We start from the raw sequence: 16,456 nt of genomic DNA, 5'->3' as shown, positions 1-16,456 counted from the left end.
TATGATTGTACCTCTATCTGGTGTTTTTCCTCTTATCTCGACTTGTGCTTCAGGAGACAAAGTGGCATGAATGGTTGTGGGAATGGTCTCAGCCTTGGCCTCTGTTTCTTGTTTAACATAAGATATTAATATTTAAAAGAGAAAAACACAGGAAGAAAAATAGACTTAAAACCACAAAGAGATAGAAAAAAGAACCCCTTTATAAAAAAGAAAAACAAACTAATAAAAAAGTGATGTAGGGAACACAATGAACAGGGAAATGTGTTATGGAGAGGCATTCACAAATGAGGTGAAAAGAGACAAACTGGTTGATGGTGGACTGAGGTTGAAATGATGGCCCTGGGTGGTTGCCCAAAGTTTGGATAAAAAAGAGCAAAGATTGCAACCAAACACAGAGACATGAAAAAGTTAAAGATGAAGATGGTCATGTTAGATTTGAATGCTGTACCTCTGGCAGCTGTTTTTGAGGAAATCCTCTTCTCTGGTTTTGAAGAGATTGAAGGTTTCGTGTCTTCTTTTATCTTTTCAGTATCAACTCTCTGAGGATGGATGTCTTTGGATTCCTCTTTTTTCTTGTGTTCTGCTTCAGTTTTTGTCTCAGTTTCTTGTTTGATCACTTTTGGCTTCTTAAGGTCGATATCTGTTACTGACACTTCTGGTTTTACCACTGGAGTCCCCTCTAATTCAGATTTTGTCTTTTCAGCAACTTTCTCCTTTTTGGACTCATAAGATTTTAGCTTCTCTTGTTTCTTTTTAGCTAGCTCATGTTTCTTTATTGACACTTGTCCTGATGCACTGGTCTCATCCTTTCTGGAGTCAGAAATGACTGGTGGTTTAATTCGAGTCTCATGCTTTCTACTCACTTCCTCCTCTGCTATTCTCACTTGAGTGGGGGTAACTTTTGTTGGTTTGTCTTCAACTGTGTCTTCTGTGCACTCAACTGCAATTTCTGTAATTTGCTCAGCTCTACTGCATTTTCCCTCTACAGTAGCTGATATTATCTCCACATCATGATCAACTGATTCCTCATAGGTGACTTCTGTCAAAGCCTGTCCTTCAATTTTCAACCTTTCAGTTTGTTTCCTCAATTCTGTGCTGAAAATAATTGGGGAAGGTTTGCTTTTATCTCCTTTTGTGACCAACTGGACATCTTTCACTAACTCTATTTTTTTGGTTGAAGTAGATTCCTCTGTTTTTTCTGTCTTGTGTCTCTCTCCACTTTCTGTTTTGATGCTCATCTCCCTTCCCTGTTTGACTGTAACACTAGTTTCCTGTTTAGAAATCTCCTTGTCTGGCATGTGTATGACTGTTGTGCTGTCTTTCCTCTCATCCATAATTTCCTCTGTTGGTGACTCAATCTTTCTGACAAAAATTTCAGTTTTTTCATCCTGCAAAGTGATGACCTCTCTATGTTTGTCAGATTCACTTTCCTGAAGTACAGCAATAGTTTTCTGTGTTTTTGGGACAACTTTGTGTTTGGTCACCATGGTTTCCTTCCCCTTTGAAGTGTCAGTAACAGATATCTCACTTATATCACTTTGGGCCAGCTTTTCTCTTGTACTTGAGACATCTACTTCTGATAACAATACTATCGTCTTGCCAACAGGAGGCACTTTTTCCTTGTACAACACAGCATGCTCTTCCACTACCTCTTCATGTTCCCATATTTCCTCTGTGGGAGACAATTTTTCCGTCACGTAATAAACTTCTTGTATTTTCTGAGCTTCTTTCTTTTGCTCAATCTTGATAAGACTTGTAGTTGCTGTAAGTTTTAAGAGATGTTGAAGAACAGGCGTCATGTGACGGCGCCAAGAGAGAACAACAAAACACAAACACAATCAGCAGTGTTAGAAAGTGACAACACAGAGATAAAGAGGCTAATGTTTAAGGTGATAATTCACTGGTTAAAGATTAAGATGGGGTTAAAGTACTTCATGGTGTTTTCAGTTGGTTTGTACCTTTTTCAGGAGGAGAGACTTTTTTCTCTTGTTCAACCTCTGTGTGCTGAATCTTCTCAATCTTCTTAGTCTCTATTACTTGTAAAGAATTAATCAGTTTTTAATTCAAGATGGTGCATGATGAGAAGATTATTTAAAAGAAGGGAATTTAGACAGTTAACAAACATACAGAAATAACAGGCACACATTAAATAACACAATACAAAGCAAGCATAAGATGTCAAAGATGTAAGATGTTACGAAACCCTTTGAAGAAGTGGCAACAGCTCAGTTTGTATATTTGCACTCGTGATTTCATTTCAGGTAATGAATATTTGTTAATACACTGACAGGCATAACATCTACTGTAGACTCAAAAAATAAAAATATTTCTGCTCATTGTTCAGTGGAACTTGTCAACTCTTTGTATTTCATGGTCAAATCAGATCTGTTGCACTGTCCTAAAGCCATAACTCTAATGTGGCTCTAATATGTTTCAGTTTTTGTCTCATGGCATAAGTTTTTGACTATCCTGGTGTGGATCTGCAAGTGTTGAGAACAGCTTATGATCATTCAGTTGATGGTATCTTATGCTTATTTACTTAAAGGTACACAAAATATTTTCTGAATGAAAAAAACTCAGTCTCTTTCTTGAACACTGCTAAAATTATGTTGTAAGATTCCTGCAATCATGTGGGTGAAATGTACATTTCCTCTCTCATTCATCAAGCTCTTGCATTTGGTTCTTTATTTCATGTTTGTAGATTTTTTGTGTGATTAAAGACTCTTTATTCCAATGTCCCTAATTTGTTGCAAAATGTGTACAATCTGTCACAGTGTCATTCTCGCTGAGAATGACTGAATCACATCAAAACATAGAACTGACTAACTGATGTGCTGCAATATGTCCCATATACTGCCATGAAGCAGATGAACAAGTGCTGTAAGTGGACTGTTGCCGATGGTTCACATGCATGAAAATACAGAGATAGAAGGAGTTGAGGTCTGCCTCAGCTGTACCTTTAAGAAGAGTTTCTTCAGCCTCTTGTTTGGGTTTAGCTACAGGCATCTTCTCAGGTGTTTTATCAGGGGTCTTTGTAGGACCTGTTTTATCTACTGAGATCCTCTCTGTTTGTTTCTTGAACACCTTTTCAAGTTTTACTTCATCAACCTTTACAGGAAGCTGCTCAACTGGCTTCTTCTCAGGTATCCTCTCTTCCTCTGCCACCTTTTGAACTTTCACAGGCTTCCTCACACTAGGAACCGTCTCTGGCACTTTTTCCTCAAGTGGTTTTTCTGAAACCTTTTCTGGCACCATCTTTCTCTCAGGCAGTATTTTCTCTGGGACCATCTCATGGGTCTTTTCCTTCACATCAGTTTTCCCTGGAGGCCGTCTCTCTGGTACTGTCTCAGGTATTTTATCAGTCTGGTTCTCAAGTTCAGTCTTCAACACAACTACCTCTTCAAACACCTTCTGAGGTACTTTTTCGGGCACTTCTTCCGGTACAAGTTTAGGTTTGGGCTTCAAAGCTTTAAGAGGGTTTGACACAAAAACATGCACAAGACATGACTATAAAGAACACAAAAATGTGCTGGCGCACAGGTAAGGATACATTAGACACAACAGGGAAAATTTAACTCAAATTATCGGTTTTTAAGCAGAATTGCTGCTGAAGTGCTGCTAGTTTGCTCAGAGGGTGGCATGTGAAGGTATCTTGTATAAGGCTATGAAAACATCCTCCCTTAACATCCTGATAATATCTTTAACATAATAAAGGGAAAGATCATGGAGTCCTTTAAATCCTAAGGGTTCACCCTCTGCAGAGTAAGAATGAGATCAGGAGATTTTATTGTGATCCAGATGTAAGATGTTTTTATTTTTGTGGGAGTAGAAATTTTAGCCAGACATAGCACCAGAGGACAGGACCAGGAGTAACCAAAATCAATAGGAATCATCCTTATTTTGTGGAAATAATATGAAAGTAATATTTAAATATATCATAATAATTTGAGTAACATAATCCTGCTTGTTTAAAACTTCAAAGGACAGAACAGAATAAAAGGACAACAAAGACAACAAACTAACAAAGCCAGGGCTTCATCAGAAACAGTTAAGTACCTTTCTCTGTCTTTGCTGGCTCTTCTTTGGGAGGAACAACAGCAGGTTCTGGTTTCCTGGTTACTTTTGCAGGCTCGGGTATTTTTTCCTCCACAGGAACTTTAAAGAGTACCATTCACATACATTAGAAGCCTTACAATGAATTCGAGTTGAAGAGTGTTGTTAGAGATGGACAAAACCCACCACTCTATCGAGTGTAAGACAAGACAAACTACTGACAACAACTGACAAACTCACATGCAGCCCCATGAAAACATCTCAGTAACTCTGTGAGCCAGAGGTTAGACGTTAGACAAACACACCACAGAAACTGAAGAGAGTTTAAGAGTAAGAGTTTTAGTTTTAGTGAGAAGAGCTTTGGAATGAGTGACAGCCTACTGAGCTTCAGGTACCTTTAGCTGCCACAGGCTTTTTCTGTGGTGCTTCTTCCTCTCTCTCCACCTTTTGTGGGACTGTAGGGGGTGGTGGAGGTGCAACCACCTCCTTCTTGATTGGTGTTTCTGGTACTTTAAAAGAACACGTCATTTGTCAGATATTTGAAAGTGTAACTATTCACAGTCAAAAAGGCTATTGCTATTGTTTTATGGCTCAAAGCAAAGAGTAAAATGTTTGGTGATGTTAAATAATGAGACACACACAGACAAACCAACTCGATCACAGACATTACACACAGTTAAAATCGGCCATACATTAAAAGCTATCCGGTTCCCCAATGGTTAAAGAAATAAGAGGTTTGCTTGCACAAACATTTAAACTAGACACAAAGGATCAATAAGCATTCATGGAAAATCACTCCAGATGAGTTACAAAAATCAAGAAAAACTCCAGAGCTGCATCTCAACCAGAGATGCTGTATACCTTTCTTTGGAGGTTCCTTTGGTGCAGGTGTTGGTTCTGGTTTGGTCTTTGGAGGTTCTGGTTTTGGCACTCTCATTTCAGGCTCAGGTTTGGGAACCACTGCAGGTTCTGGTTTTGGAACTGGAGCTTCTGGCTTGGTGATGGCTGGTTCAGGCTTTGTTACAGGAGGCTCAGGTTTACTAACTTCTGGTTTTGTTTTTTCTGGTTCTTGCTTTGGTTTTTGGGCTTCTGGTTCTGGCTTGGTTACTGCTGGTTCAGGCTTGACCATTGGCTTTGCAGGTTCTTCAGGGACTTAAGCAACATTCAGATTGGTTTAGAAATGGACAAAGACAGTCAGGACATACAAACAGTCAAAGATTTGCTTCAATGCTTGAAGCTAAGCAAACACACTAAAGACATATCAATACCGAGGACAGAGAAAGATATTCACGTTTAAACTTGTAACAGTCATGAAAGTCTTTAAAACTCAACACACACAACCAAACAAAGCAGGAAATACCTTTGGATGGGGGCGTCATCTGCTTCTTTACTGGCACTGGTTTAACTTCAGGCTCCAGCTCAATCTTCGCAGGTTTCGCTTCTGGTTCTGCTTTGGGAGCCAGTGTGGGCTTAGGCTTTGGTTCAGGTTCTGCTTTTGGTTTGGGCTTGGGTTCAGGTTCAGGCTTGGCTGCAGGTGCCACTTTTTTGGGCTCTACTGGTGCCTGAGGCTTGGGCTCATCTTCAAGTAGGTAACACAGACATTGGTTATTGTTAACATTAAGTTATGGTAGCATCTAAGAGTTATCAAGAGGTGTTTAAAAGAGTGAGATGAGACTGAAGAGGGAGACACACAGTGATATAAAGTGAAATTATTGACAATATCATGTGGAGAACAGACACCACGCCAATTACAGAGGACAAACAGCAAAGTTAAAGTCAGAATAAAATCAAGATAAGACAAACATTAAGAGGTGAGAAGCTACATGGCAGTGAGTAAGCTCCTACTGAGGACTCTTCATAAGACATTAAACAACAGGGGGAACCAACAGTACCTTTCTTTGGCACTCCAGGCTTCTCAGCAGGCAATGAGGGAGCAGCAGCAGGCTTCTTGACCTCCTCAGGTTCTTTTAAGATACATTCAAACATAGGATAAACCAGAAAATCAAAGAAAATTAAAAAAAGACAATGAGAGGAAAAGAACTGAATCTGAACAGGTACAATTGTTAAAAGACATGATAACAGAATAGTTATCAAAAGGACATGGGGATGTTCAGTAGAGAGATATTAGAAGGTATTAGAATTATATATCAGATATCTGTACCTTTGGGAGCAGGAACTTCCTTCTTCTCTGTGACTGAAACTACAGGAACCTTTTCCTCCACTGGCTTTTTGGCCTCCACTACTTCAAAATTTCAGTGAAATTTCACAACATAGAAACAATAAGGGAGGGTACGGAGTGAGAGTTCACGTGTACACAATTACATTAAATCTTAGAAGTGTAAAAGCACGGAAAGCCAGAGATAAATTCAGGTACATGCCAACATCAAAGGTTGGTACCTTTAGGTGGTGAAGGCTCCTTCATAGATGGTGTTGGCTTCTCTTCAGGCTTTTTCTCAGCTTTGGGAACTTAAAAGACACCAATTGTGTTAGCATCACAAGAAAGATGCTGTGCATTTGCAGGTGAAGCAGAGCAGCGTAGCAGAAGCGCAGCAAGAGAAAAATCATCTTCAGTAGATAACATAATAACAAGTCTATCATCAGCCAAAAAATGAAGGAGTAAAGAAATAAAAAACAGGGAAGACAAAGCAGAACAGGACAAAACAATTCAAGATTTTAGTCGCAGAAAGACAAACAAATGAGTTTGCATTTTTTGCAGCATAAGGCACTGAACTGCAGCAGGAGGACATTCACGTTTGTAGTACCTTTGGTTGGGATTTCCTCTCTCATTTCCACTTTCTTGGTCTCCACTGTCTCCTCAATGGGAACTCTGGTAGCTGATGGGAAAAAAACACACAGGTACACATCCAGGATCATCATCTCTGTCAGAAAACATTAACATTTCTGTTTTACTGCAATAAAAACACAGCTTCTCTCATTGTTAAAGGGTGAATTACTGCTCATAAGAAATGGATGAAGAAAATCAGCGCTCCATGAAACCCTGTCTCATTTTAAAACACAAACCTTAAACCATGTCTTGTATACAGCATGCATGGTTTGACATAACAAGAATCAGAAAATACTGTTGGCATGCAAACTTAAAAAGCAAATGGTAGTCTAATTGATCGATAAGCAATTAGAAGTTAACTATAATGTAAAGGAACATGATTACCATAACTGATGATCTACACACATGCATTTATGAAAAGTTATACGGGGTAAGCAGGAGCCATTTGGCCTTAGACAGTGGTTAAAGAACCACTAGAGCTCACTATGATCAAGTAAACACAAAAGAACAATCCCAGGACAAAGGAAAGAAAAAAGGGTAAGAAAGCAACACAAAAAGCTAAAGCTGTAAAAATGATAAATCTCACAAATGAAGACAAACATTAAGAGAGAGCCATGGTTAAGAGCGGCTCAAACACACAGGTATTAACAGTCAGATGTCCTTCATGTGTGGTTACACTGATCTGATACCTTTGGTTGTGGACACCTGTTGTGTTACTGTCTCCTCTGTCCAGGTCTGATACTCTACTGTAGGTGTGACGACCACAAAAGTGACAGAAGATAACAAACATGAGGCAAACAGTTTGTGCTTGGTGATGAAATCATGACATCATTTCACAGTTTAACAAAGTCACCGTCTTGTTGTCTCACCGTCTTTAGTTAACCCATAAATGAGATACGACTAAAACTACTGGCTACACTTTCACTTTTAAAACACACATTCTCTGATTTCATGGACACATTAAAGACCAGGCCTCCCGCCTAAAGGCTGTAGGATTGATGGGTCACGGGGATCCAGGGCTTCAGCCTTTGTTTGAAACAACTGAAGCTTTCTTTTTGGAAAGTAAATCAAATGACCGCATATTGATAACCACAAAGAGACATAAAACAACTACAAAGGCACATAAAACATCTACAAGGACACGCAAAGAGATTCAGAACAACTATAAAGAGACAAAACAACTATAGCTTGTTTGTACTCGTTTCAATCTGATCCCAGGGGCTCACTGTCTAAATATCCATCCATGTCTAAGGTTGTTTTAGCTCCAATAAAAGCCACTGTGTTGGAAGTCAATCATAACGCAAACTTGTGTGAAGCCTGACATCTAGACACCTACGTAAAGCACATTGTCACTTTATTTTGAAAGGTAAATAAAATTTATTATTATTAATATTTTGTTTGCTGGTGAAAGCAGGAAGTGAGACATCTGTCTGGTATCAGCTGGTCTTTGCCACCAGGTGGTGTCTATCTTCTCTTAAAAAAAAAGAGCATAAAAAACACTCACAGTCCTGATGTTGCGTTTCACGAAATCAGCATTTCAGAAAAGCAACCAAAGCTCCCACACCCTCTTCATGTGATTATGTAATGGGGACCTTCAATTTTTTCAAATCATAGATGCAACTCTTTGACCTTATAGACTGTTTTTTTTTTTTTTTTTTTTTTTTACTTGATTCTAACACCTTTTACAGGTTCACAATTTCACAGTAAATTTCCCAAGAACAACTTTGGTGCTATAATTTGGGAAGATTAATTTATCAATCCTTATTATTGGAAACTTAGTCTCCAAATATGTTGAACTGTATCTTTGACATTTTGTTCTTTGTTCATGGAAATTTAATTAATTTAAAATTAAATAACCTTCTGCATTCCTTGTATTTATAACCAATGCTGTCTTAAATCAGATACTTCAGTCAATACACTCACATGTAGTGCACTGCACACACAGCATACACACTGGTGTAGTGCGTGAATCTCAACAGAGTAGTGTCCCGAATGAACTGTTGTGTGTCGCTGTTGCGCACTCACCAGAAATTATGATTGCACCAAGTGACAGCGCCTGTGGCCCATCTGGTGGCTGCAATGCTCACTTGACATACAAATGAATGGTTTACTTTCCTGTGTGTGCCTTTAGTATCATGCAACATTGGAATGGAAATTCAGCCGCAATCATCGTCCTTCTTCCTCTGTCTCTGTTTTCACAAGTTTAAAAACAGTTGATTGCCCCCACCCCCTCCACTATGTAGCTAAGATGGCGACAGTTGAGGGTGAGAAGTGTCCATCGTTTTTTTGATCGTTTTGAGTAAACCATCTGCGTATTTGTAGTGCACTGCATGTTGCCATATTTGTCAATGTGAACTAATTTTTGCACTCAAAACAGTAAGTGTGAGTATGGGCCTATTCCAATTGAGACAGCACTAATTTCTTTCTCAGGAAACTCTTAAGTTATTAATGAAGAACTACAGTCCTGTAAAATTAAATGTTACCAACTTGACTTTTGTATTCAGTTATTTTCTATTGTGAACTTGCAGTATGTGAAGTGTATATAAGTGTATAAAGTGTGCTGTATGAATAAAGTTGTCTGTAGGTGATTTCAGGCTCCACACAGTTATAAGTTTCTTCTGCTAACCCCACTGGAAAGCAAGAAACTATTTAAGTATTAAATCTCTTAAATTTCCCAGTTAAGCTGCAGTCACTCAGTGACATTTAATTTTCTAGATCAACAAGATGAATGACTTTGACTCTGAAACGACCACACAGCTTTCAGTTAGTGAGTGTGTAATGGAGAGATGGAAGATGGGATGATTGTTAAACAGTGAAAAAAGAAGAATGCATCCCAAAATCTCAGACACAAACAAACAAGAACATGTACAATCAGTGGGAGAAAGGCTTTTATATGAATTCTACACGCTTCCTGTTGGAAATAAAAACAACATTTACAAAGCAGAGATAAGTCACATGACACGATGGTGTTATGATGAACATAAGAAGCAGATTTGCGTAAATACATATCACATCTATCTATCTATCTATCTATCTATCTATTCCAGATCTGCTCAGATAGTTTGATGATGATGATGGAGAGAATGAAGTTTGAGTGAAAAAGTACAACATGTACCTCTCTGCTCCACCTCCATCTCTTCTTCATAGTGATATCTGTATTCGGCTGATTCTTGAAAAAATAAAGATGTTTTTTGTTTCCATTATTAAGAAATAAGGCAAGAATTTTTGATTCATGTTGAGAAATATGTATTAGTTTGACTGTCAGTGGGTGAGGGTTAAACAGAAAAATGAACTGTGAAGGTCTAAAGATCTATGACAAAGAACATCAGTTTCATATTAAACTGATGTTAATTGGTTTTTGGTAAAATCTCAGGGTGGAGGAGGTGAGCAGATGAAGTATAAAAACAGTAGATACCTCTATGTTCGAGCTCTTCTTCATAATGATAGAATTCAGCAGATTCTTTAAAAGACATAAAAACACATTGGTGTCATTATGATTTTAAGTTTGTGTATTTAAATTCAGAGATTCATGAAGATTTAGTCAGATTCTTTGAAGCTTTATGGAAACACACATTTTAGAGTTTTGGACTTTGGTCTTTACTCACACTAAAAAAACCTGATAAATGGATTTCAAAGTTAACTGCTTCTGATTTAACTCTTACCTTGAATTGCCACTGATGAGGGCACTTCAGGCCTCTGTACTGAGGAGTCTGGGACATCTATAGAATATGGGATATGGTTCATAACAAACCTTTATTTGAAATAAACTATCATAATACAACAATTATTTTTAGAAAAATGGGACTACAGTCTGCCATTTTGGAAAATCCTCCTGCTCCCCAGCTTTTATCAGTTATAAGATACAGATTGTGCTGCTGCCGTAACATCAACCAAACTGCCATATTGATGGTCCTGGTCAATGTTAGTTGAGACTGAAGCAAGTCTACTTGCTAACGATAGCTGTTTGTGGCTACATCAGCTGGGGGTGTCCCCCTGCTTCCAGTCCTAATGCTTAGGCTAAACATGTTTTCTTTTTTTTTTTTTTTATATATAACACTGGTTGATTGGACTCTGTGCTAAGCTAAGCTTCTCACCTGACTGCTGAAGATGAAGAACAAGAGGATTTTCTGAAATGTCCTTGATTAAAGTCATTCATTAGAAAATAAAATACTTACCAATGGGCACCATTGCTAATTCAATTTCTGTGAAAAGGGGGAAGAGTGAACAACACATTAAACACTAGAACAGACAAAAGCTGAACAGAAGCATAAAAAGTGGCGCCTGACTAGAAACTGTACCTTTGCCAGACAAATAAAGCTCAGCTGTGCTCTTAGCCTCTCCTCTGGGCTCCAACCTCACAATCACTGAGTACACGCCTACATGGGATTAGTAATGAAGACGTTTAACACTCAAGTCATAAAAACAATTAGAAAAAAAAATCTACAGGGCCTTGTGATGGGCCTTTGGGGTTCGATGGCGCTCTACACACCTTCATCTTCAATGGTCACGTTTCGGATGACCATGAAATGTCTTCGGCCCTCACTTCTGAAGTTGTACTTAGGGCTCTCTTTCAGTTCCCAGGTGTCTTTGTACCATGAAACGATAGCATTGTCGAAGGACACCTCACACTCAAAGGTGGCCGACTGGCGCTCGTTGACTTCAACGTTGTGGATACGTTTGGTGAAATGAATTTGTTCAGCTAAAACAGATAAAGATGTGAATGGGTAAACCGTGTTTGGCATTACAACTGGGAATGTATGACAATAGTTGAATGATAGTTTTCATCGACACAACATCCACATGGTTAGAAATGATGATCAGAGGAATGTTTATGGGACAGTTATGATCACTGGCTGTTTGGGGGGAGGATGGTTTTGAGTCGCAACGGATGTAAGAAGACAACGAATGAGATGACAGCGGACGTTTTTGCAAGATAATCCAGGAGAGGAGAAGTGAAGAATGTTAAGACAGAGGAAGACAAATCCCAGAAGAAAGAGACAAAAAAAGAGCAAAAAATCTTCAACATTAGTCGATGTTGGGGGAAATCAAAAGAGGTTAGTATACGGGCAGAACATCCACCACGTCTAGAAGGTTGCAAGAAGGTTTCCTGGTACAAACCTTCCACCCAGAGGTCAGCCGAGGACTCCAGGTGCCGGTACCTGCAGCTGTATCGACCCTGGTCTTCAGGCTTCAGGTCTCTGATCAGAAGCTTCTGAACCTTGTGTTTCACCTCAGATGTGTACCTGCCCTTCATCTCTAACTGCTTGTCGTTTTTAAACCACTGAGCCTCTACATTAGGGATGGACAACTGACAAGACAGAGTACATGACTGCCCTTCCTTACCCGATGTGTCCTGCAGATGCTTCTCAACTTCCGCTTCTGAAAGACAAAACACCAATACAGCATCCATTAGGTGGATATAGAGATCACTGAGCTCTCTTTGGCTGCTCAGATGCATTGCCCTAGGTGCCTCCTTTCATGAACAATTTTTGTCTCCTTGAAAACCTTCTGTTTGTTTTTCCATGACTCTAGTGGATGGAGTACCATTGAAATTGACAAATGTACTGCAGCTGTGATGATATTACTAACAGATATTGTACAGGTACAGAATATCAGTACTGACCCAGGACGGTGAGCTTGGCACTGGAGATGTGTGGCCCACAGACCACCCGGTAGTTGCCCTGGTCAGACAACTGGCATTTCTTGATCTTGAGTAGGTGGCGGTCACCACTGATGCTGATGTCATACTTGTTACTGGTGTCCAGTTTCTGTGTGCCCTTGTACCAGGATAGGGTAATCTCTGGGTAGTTGATCTTTACCTCACACTCAAACACTGCCTCTTTGTTGGTGAAGACGGACTGATCTGAGATATCCTTCACCACAGTGACAGGCTACAGTGACAAGAGCAACAAGAGAATTAAGTCTCTAAAGTCCATGTTACTGACACAAACACCAATGTTTCAGACTGGAGTTCTGTCTGCACGTGATAAACAGTGAATGTATCCTGACCTCTGTCCGCTCCATCCTCTTCTGCAGATCGGCCACCAGTCGGGCCATGTCCTCATCAGACTCTCTATCTCCACGTTCCAGTTCCTGTCAACAACAACAACAGTATTGAGCACAACATCTACACATGTGATGACATCAAAGGCGCAAACTGTGCAGAGTGTTACCGGTCTTCCACTTTCTTCAGCTTTCTCCTTCTTCAGCTGCTCAATGGCCTGCAGCAGGCCGCGGTAGTCTGTGATGCCGTACATTCGGGCGTACTTCTCATATTCTTTAGGGTCCACGTTCCTCAGTAGTTCAACAATGTCGATATCCTTCTCCTCCTGTGGACTCTTCTGCTTTGATGGCGTTCTGAGAACAAAACAAGGAAGACATCATGGGTTTGACATTTTGGGTTTGACACTGGAGGTTCCAGAAGGGTTTAGAGATTAAAAATTAATGTAAATTTAGACAAAATACACACAATTTAGACAAATACACAAAAAAGTGTAGATGGATTAAACAATATTTGAACAGATGTCAAACCATGTATGACTGTGTGCTGTCAGATTATTTTCTGACAGCCAACTGAAAAAACTCACTTCTTCAGTTTGGCTCGGAGGTCTCCCTCAAGCTGGGCCACCTCTTTCTTTTCGTCCACGTGCATGTCGGCGCTGCACTCAATCTCTCCGTGCTTGTTGGAGGCGACACACCTGTACTGACCCGAGTCCGACTTGGTCACCTCTCTGATCTCCAGTTTTGCCTCCTGACCCTTCTGCTCAATGGAGATCCGGCCGCCATGCGTGATCTGCCTCCACTTCCCCTTCATCCACTTCACGCTGGGGATGGGGTCGCCGCCCACCTTGGCAATGAAGGTGGCGGTGCCCTCTGCGGAACAACAAGTGGAGGGTTAGGACAACATTACAATCAATACTGATTATAAATTCGACTTAACAAGCTGTGTGTTGTGTACAGTATACAGTATGTTGCGTATTAAGTTGTGTGTCTCACTCTCAGTGACATGGGCAGTTTTGGGCTCCTCAATAAAGAACAGGTTGTCCAGTTTTTTAGTCGGAGCTGCAGCTGGAGCCTCAGCAGGAGGTGGAGCTGCTCCTGGTTTCTCTGCAACACAACAACACGGTGCATCTTTACAAAACTATTCATTTTCATTCGCAAACAAAAACACAAAAATGTTCTGTCCTAGAAAGATTTAGTTTCTAGTTTTCAGTTTAAAGTGAGTTTCACAATGACTTAATGACTAATAACGCTGTTCTCTTCATAGTGAGGTTTGAAACATACATACATTTTGTTCATATGAGAAAATTTTAAGTGCAAGAAAAGTGAAATGTTAATTGACGTTAATTCGTCACGTAAATTGTCCACTAGGGGGAGATGTTTGTTATCTGAAAGGCAGGAAGAAACAAACCAGTAGAAACATGTTTAACAGGGACATGATTCGTGTGAAATCAACTTGAAAACATAACTGTACAGTAGAGGGCTTGGTCAGTTAATAAGCTGATGGATGTCATTTGGATTTATTAATTAGTTTCTTTATAAATACCACATTCTATTTAACAGGTACAAATTAAAGCTGCTTTTTAAAATACAGTGATGTTGCATGTTATAACCTTGATTAATGTGGTTAAAAGAAAATCAAGTGCAACACGTTTTCACACTTCTTACCTTTCACAATGACTTTGGCCTTGCAGAACTCGCTGCCGGTGTCGTTGGTGGCTTTGCAGAGGTAATCGCCAGCGTCGTGTCTGGAGGCCGGACTGATCTCCAGGCAGGCCGTCCCGTCAGAGAAGCTGATCCTCGTGCTGCCAGCTGAAGTCAGGTCCTTCCTGTCTTTCATCCACTGGATTTTCAGAGGAGGAGACCCACAGACATGACACCTGAGGGTCAGCTTCTCGCCCTCATCCACAGTCACTGGTTTGAGGGGGACGTCAAAGACTGGAGGCTTCTTGGCTTCTGAACGAGAGATGAGACGGTTTCATTTCAGCAGACTGTACTGTGGCAGTTGCTGAATTAGACTATGGTAAAAACACATTGCAGAGAAACTAGTCCTGGAGGATTCACAAGCACATATCTAAACCAGTGATTTGAAGACTAAAATTTTGTAGTAAGTGAGTTGTAAAACTGCTAACACTGCAGGTCAAATATGAACCAGCTTCACATTCACACCCAACTATTTGGGTAAAAAAAACTTTCAGACTGTTTTTCATCTAAAGAAAAAAAATCTTCATCTCGTAAAGATGTCATAAATTTTGGTAGTGGCAAGTATTTAGTGTGACCTCCCCTTACACTTGAGCAATAGCAATAGGAACTTGGCTCTCTTAAACCTAAAGGGAATGGAACCCTAATTGATGTCACCACTAACACCTGTATTTGTCCTACTATTTTCTAGTTTTCTAGTTTGTCTAGTGCAAGACATGTTTGAGCATAACATACATATGTTGTATGAGTTTAAATCATTGGAAGCTTGCTAATATGTATGAGACCAACTTTCAATCACATCATTCCATTCAAAATGCCAAAGATCACAGAATTTGACAGACGTAAAATCATAATTTTGCATCAGCAAGGCCACTCTCAGAGAGAAATCAGACTGGGTACTCAAGATGTGGTATTCAAGCTGTTACAAAGAAAAAAGACTGGAAGGTCAAGAAAACTTTCAAAATCTAATGAGAAGTTTCTCAGAGTTTCTTCTTTGAGAGATTGTAAGAAGTTCAGCAAGGACCTGGCTCAGCATCTGGCAGTTTCATCGAGATGCCAAGTTGACCCTTCTACGTCAGAATAGGCTTGATCAGGAATGGTCTTTGTGGAGGGGTGCTAAAGCTCACAAAGACCGGAATGAAGATCGGTGGAAAAGAGTATTATGGAGTGAAGAATCCAAGTTTGAAATTTTTGGGTCCAATCGTCAACAACATGTGAGAAGAAGAGTTGGAGAGGGATGGAAAAATGAGTGCTTGCCACCTTCAGTGAAACATGGTGGAGGGTCTGTCCTGGTTTGGGGCTGCATTTCTGCCAGTGGTGATGAGATCATGAATGCTGAAAAGTACAGACAGGTTTTAATTCATCATGCCATTCCTTCTGGAAAGTGCCGGATTGGGATTGGTTTTATTTTTCAGCATGATAATTATCCAAAGCACACTGCTAATGCAGTGAAATCATATTTGGAGACAGCTGATAAAACACTGACAGTCATGGACTGGACTCCACAGAGTCCAGAGCTGAATATTATAGAGGCAGTATGGAATCACCTGGACAGAGAAAGAAATGAAAGACAGTCTACATCTAAAGAACTCTGGGAAATGCTGAAAGAAGTCTGGTGTAATATATCAGAAGATTACTTCAGAAAACTTTAGGACAGTCTCCCCAAAAGAGTTCAAGATATGCTTAGTGCCAAGGGAGGTCAAACTGAATACTGACTTTTGCCTGCAGAATCCATTTTGTTCTGAAAATTTTATTAATTTTGTGTACATATTTCCTGTATTTTCTGTTTGTATCTTAATAAAGGGACCGAAAACATAAATATGGATGGTCATTAAAACTTTGCTAACTTAGCAACAAAGCTAGTAGTGGCCTAAGACTTTTGCACAGTACTGTATATCTAATAATTTTGTTATGACA

At 39.8% G+C, this 16,456-nt stretch overlaps 1 protein-coding gene across 20 annotated transcripts in view; it reads right to left on the bottom strand.

Annotated features, from left to right (window-relative positions):
• ttn.2 (titin, tandem duplicate 2) overlaps positions 1 to 16,456 on the bottom strand; it is a 213,788-nt gene that overhangs the window by 125,458 nt on the left and 71,874 nt on the right. For 12 of the 20 annotated variants that reach the window (XM_071472682.1, XM_071472683.1, XM_071472679.1 and 9 more), the window contains 26 exons: positions 14,507 to 14,794; positions 13,835 to 13,945; positions 13,426 to 13,711; positions 13,012 to 13,195; positions 12,848 to 12,931; positions 12,462 to 12,729; positions 11,957 to 12,217; positions 11,328 to 11,537; positions 11,137 to 11,214; positions 11,014 to 11,040; positions 10,501 to 10,557; positions 10,254 to 10,298; positions 9,954 to 10,007; positions 7,528 to 7,584; positions 6,816 to 6,887; positions 6,451 to 6,519; positions 6,215 to 6,295; positions 5,946 to 6,017; positions 5,414 to 5,632; positions 4,915 to 5,205; positions 4,449 to 4,562; positions 4,057 to 4,155; positions 2,958 to 3,467; positions 1,959 to 2,036; positions 449 to 1,762; positions 12 to 107 (listed from right to left, as the gene is read on the bottom strand). In XM_071472682.1, coding sequence (XP_071328783.1) covers positions 12 to 107; positions 449 to 1,762; positions 1,959 to 2,036; positions 2,958 to 3,467; positions 4,057 to 4,155; positions 4,449 to 4,562; positions 4,915 to 5,205; positions 5,414 to 5,632; positions 5,946 to 6,017; positions 6,215 to 6,295; positions 6,451 to 6,519; positions 6,816 to 6,887; positions 7,528 to 7,584; positions 9,954 to 10,007; positions 10,254 to 10,298; positions 10,501 to 10,557; positions 11,014 to 11,040; positions 11,137 to 11,214; positions 11,328 to 11,537; positions 11,957 to 12,217; positions 12,462 to 12,729; positions 12,848 to 12,931; positions 13,012 to 13,195; positions 13,426 to 13,711; positions 13,835 to 13,945; positions 14,507 to 14,794 — 5,025 coding nt within the window. The remainder of the gene's footprint in view (positions 1 to 11; positions 108 to 448; positions 1,763 to 1,958; positions 2,037 to 2,957; positions 3,468 to 4,056; positions 4,156 to 4,448; positions 4,563 to 4,914; positions 5,206 to 5,413; positions 5,633 to 5,945; positions 6,018 to 6,214; positions 6,296 to 6,450; positions 6,520 to 6,815; positions 6,888 to 7,527; positions 7,585 to 9,953; positions 10,008 to 10,253; positions 10,299 to 10,500; positions 10,558 to 11,013; positions 11,041 to 11,136; positions 11,215 to 11,327; positions 11,538 to 11,956; positions 12,218 to 12,461; positions 12,730 to 12,847; positions 12,932 to 13,011; positions 13,196 to 13,425; positions 13,712 to 13,834; positions 13,946 to 14,506; positions 14,795 to 16,456) is intronic. The other 8 variants (XM_071472688.1, XM_071472687.1, XM_071472694.1 and 5 more) reach the window with 8 other exon arrangements.

The sequence above is a fragment of the Trachinotus anak genome, unplaced genomic scaffold, assembly GCF_046630095.1.
Source record: "Trachinotus anak isolate AG129_WGS33_773 ecotype Australia unplaced genomic scaffold, CSIRO_AGI_Tana_v1 ptg000039l, whole genome shotgun sequence".
Taxonomy (NCBI): domain Eukaryota; kingdom Metazoa; phylum Chordata; class Actinopteri; order Carangiformes; family Carangidae; genus Trachinotus; species Trachinotus anak.
The sequence above is the reverse complement of the archived record's forward strand: the minus strand, read 5'-3'. Positions and strand labels throughout refer to the sequence as shown.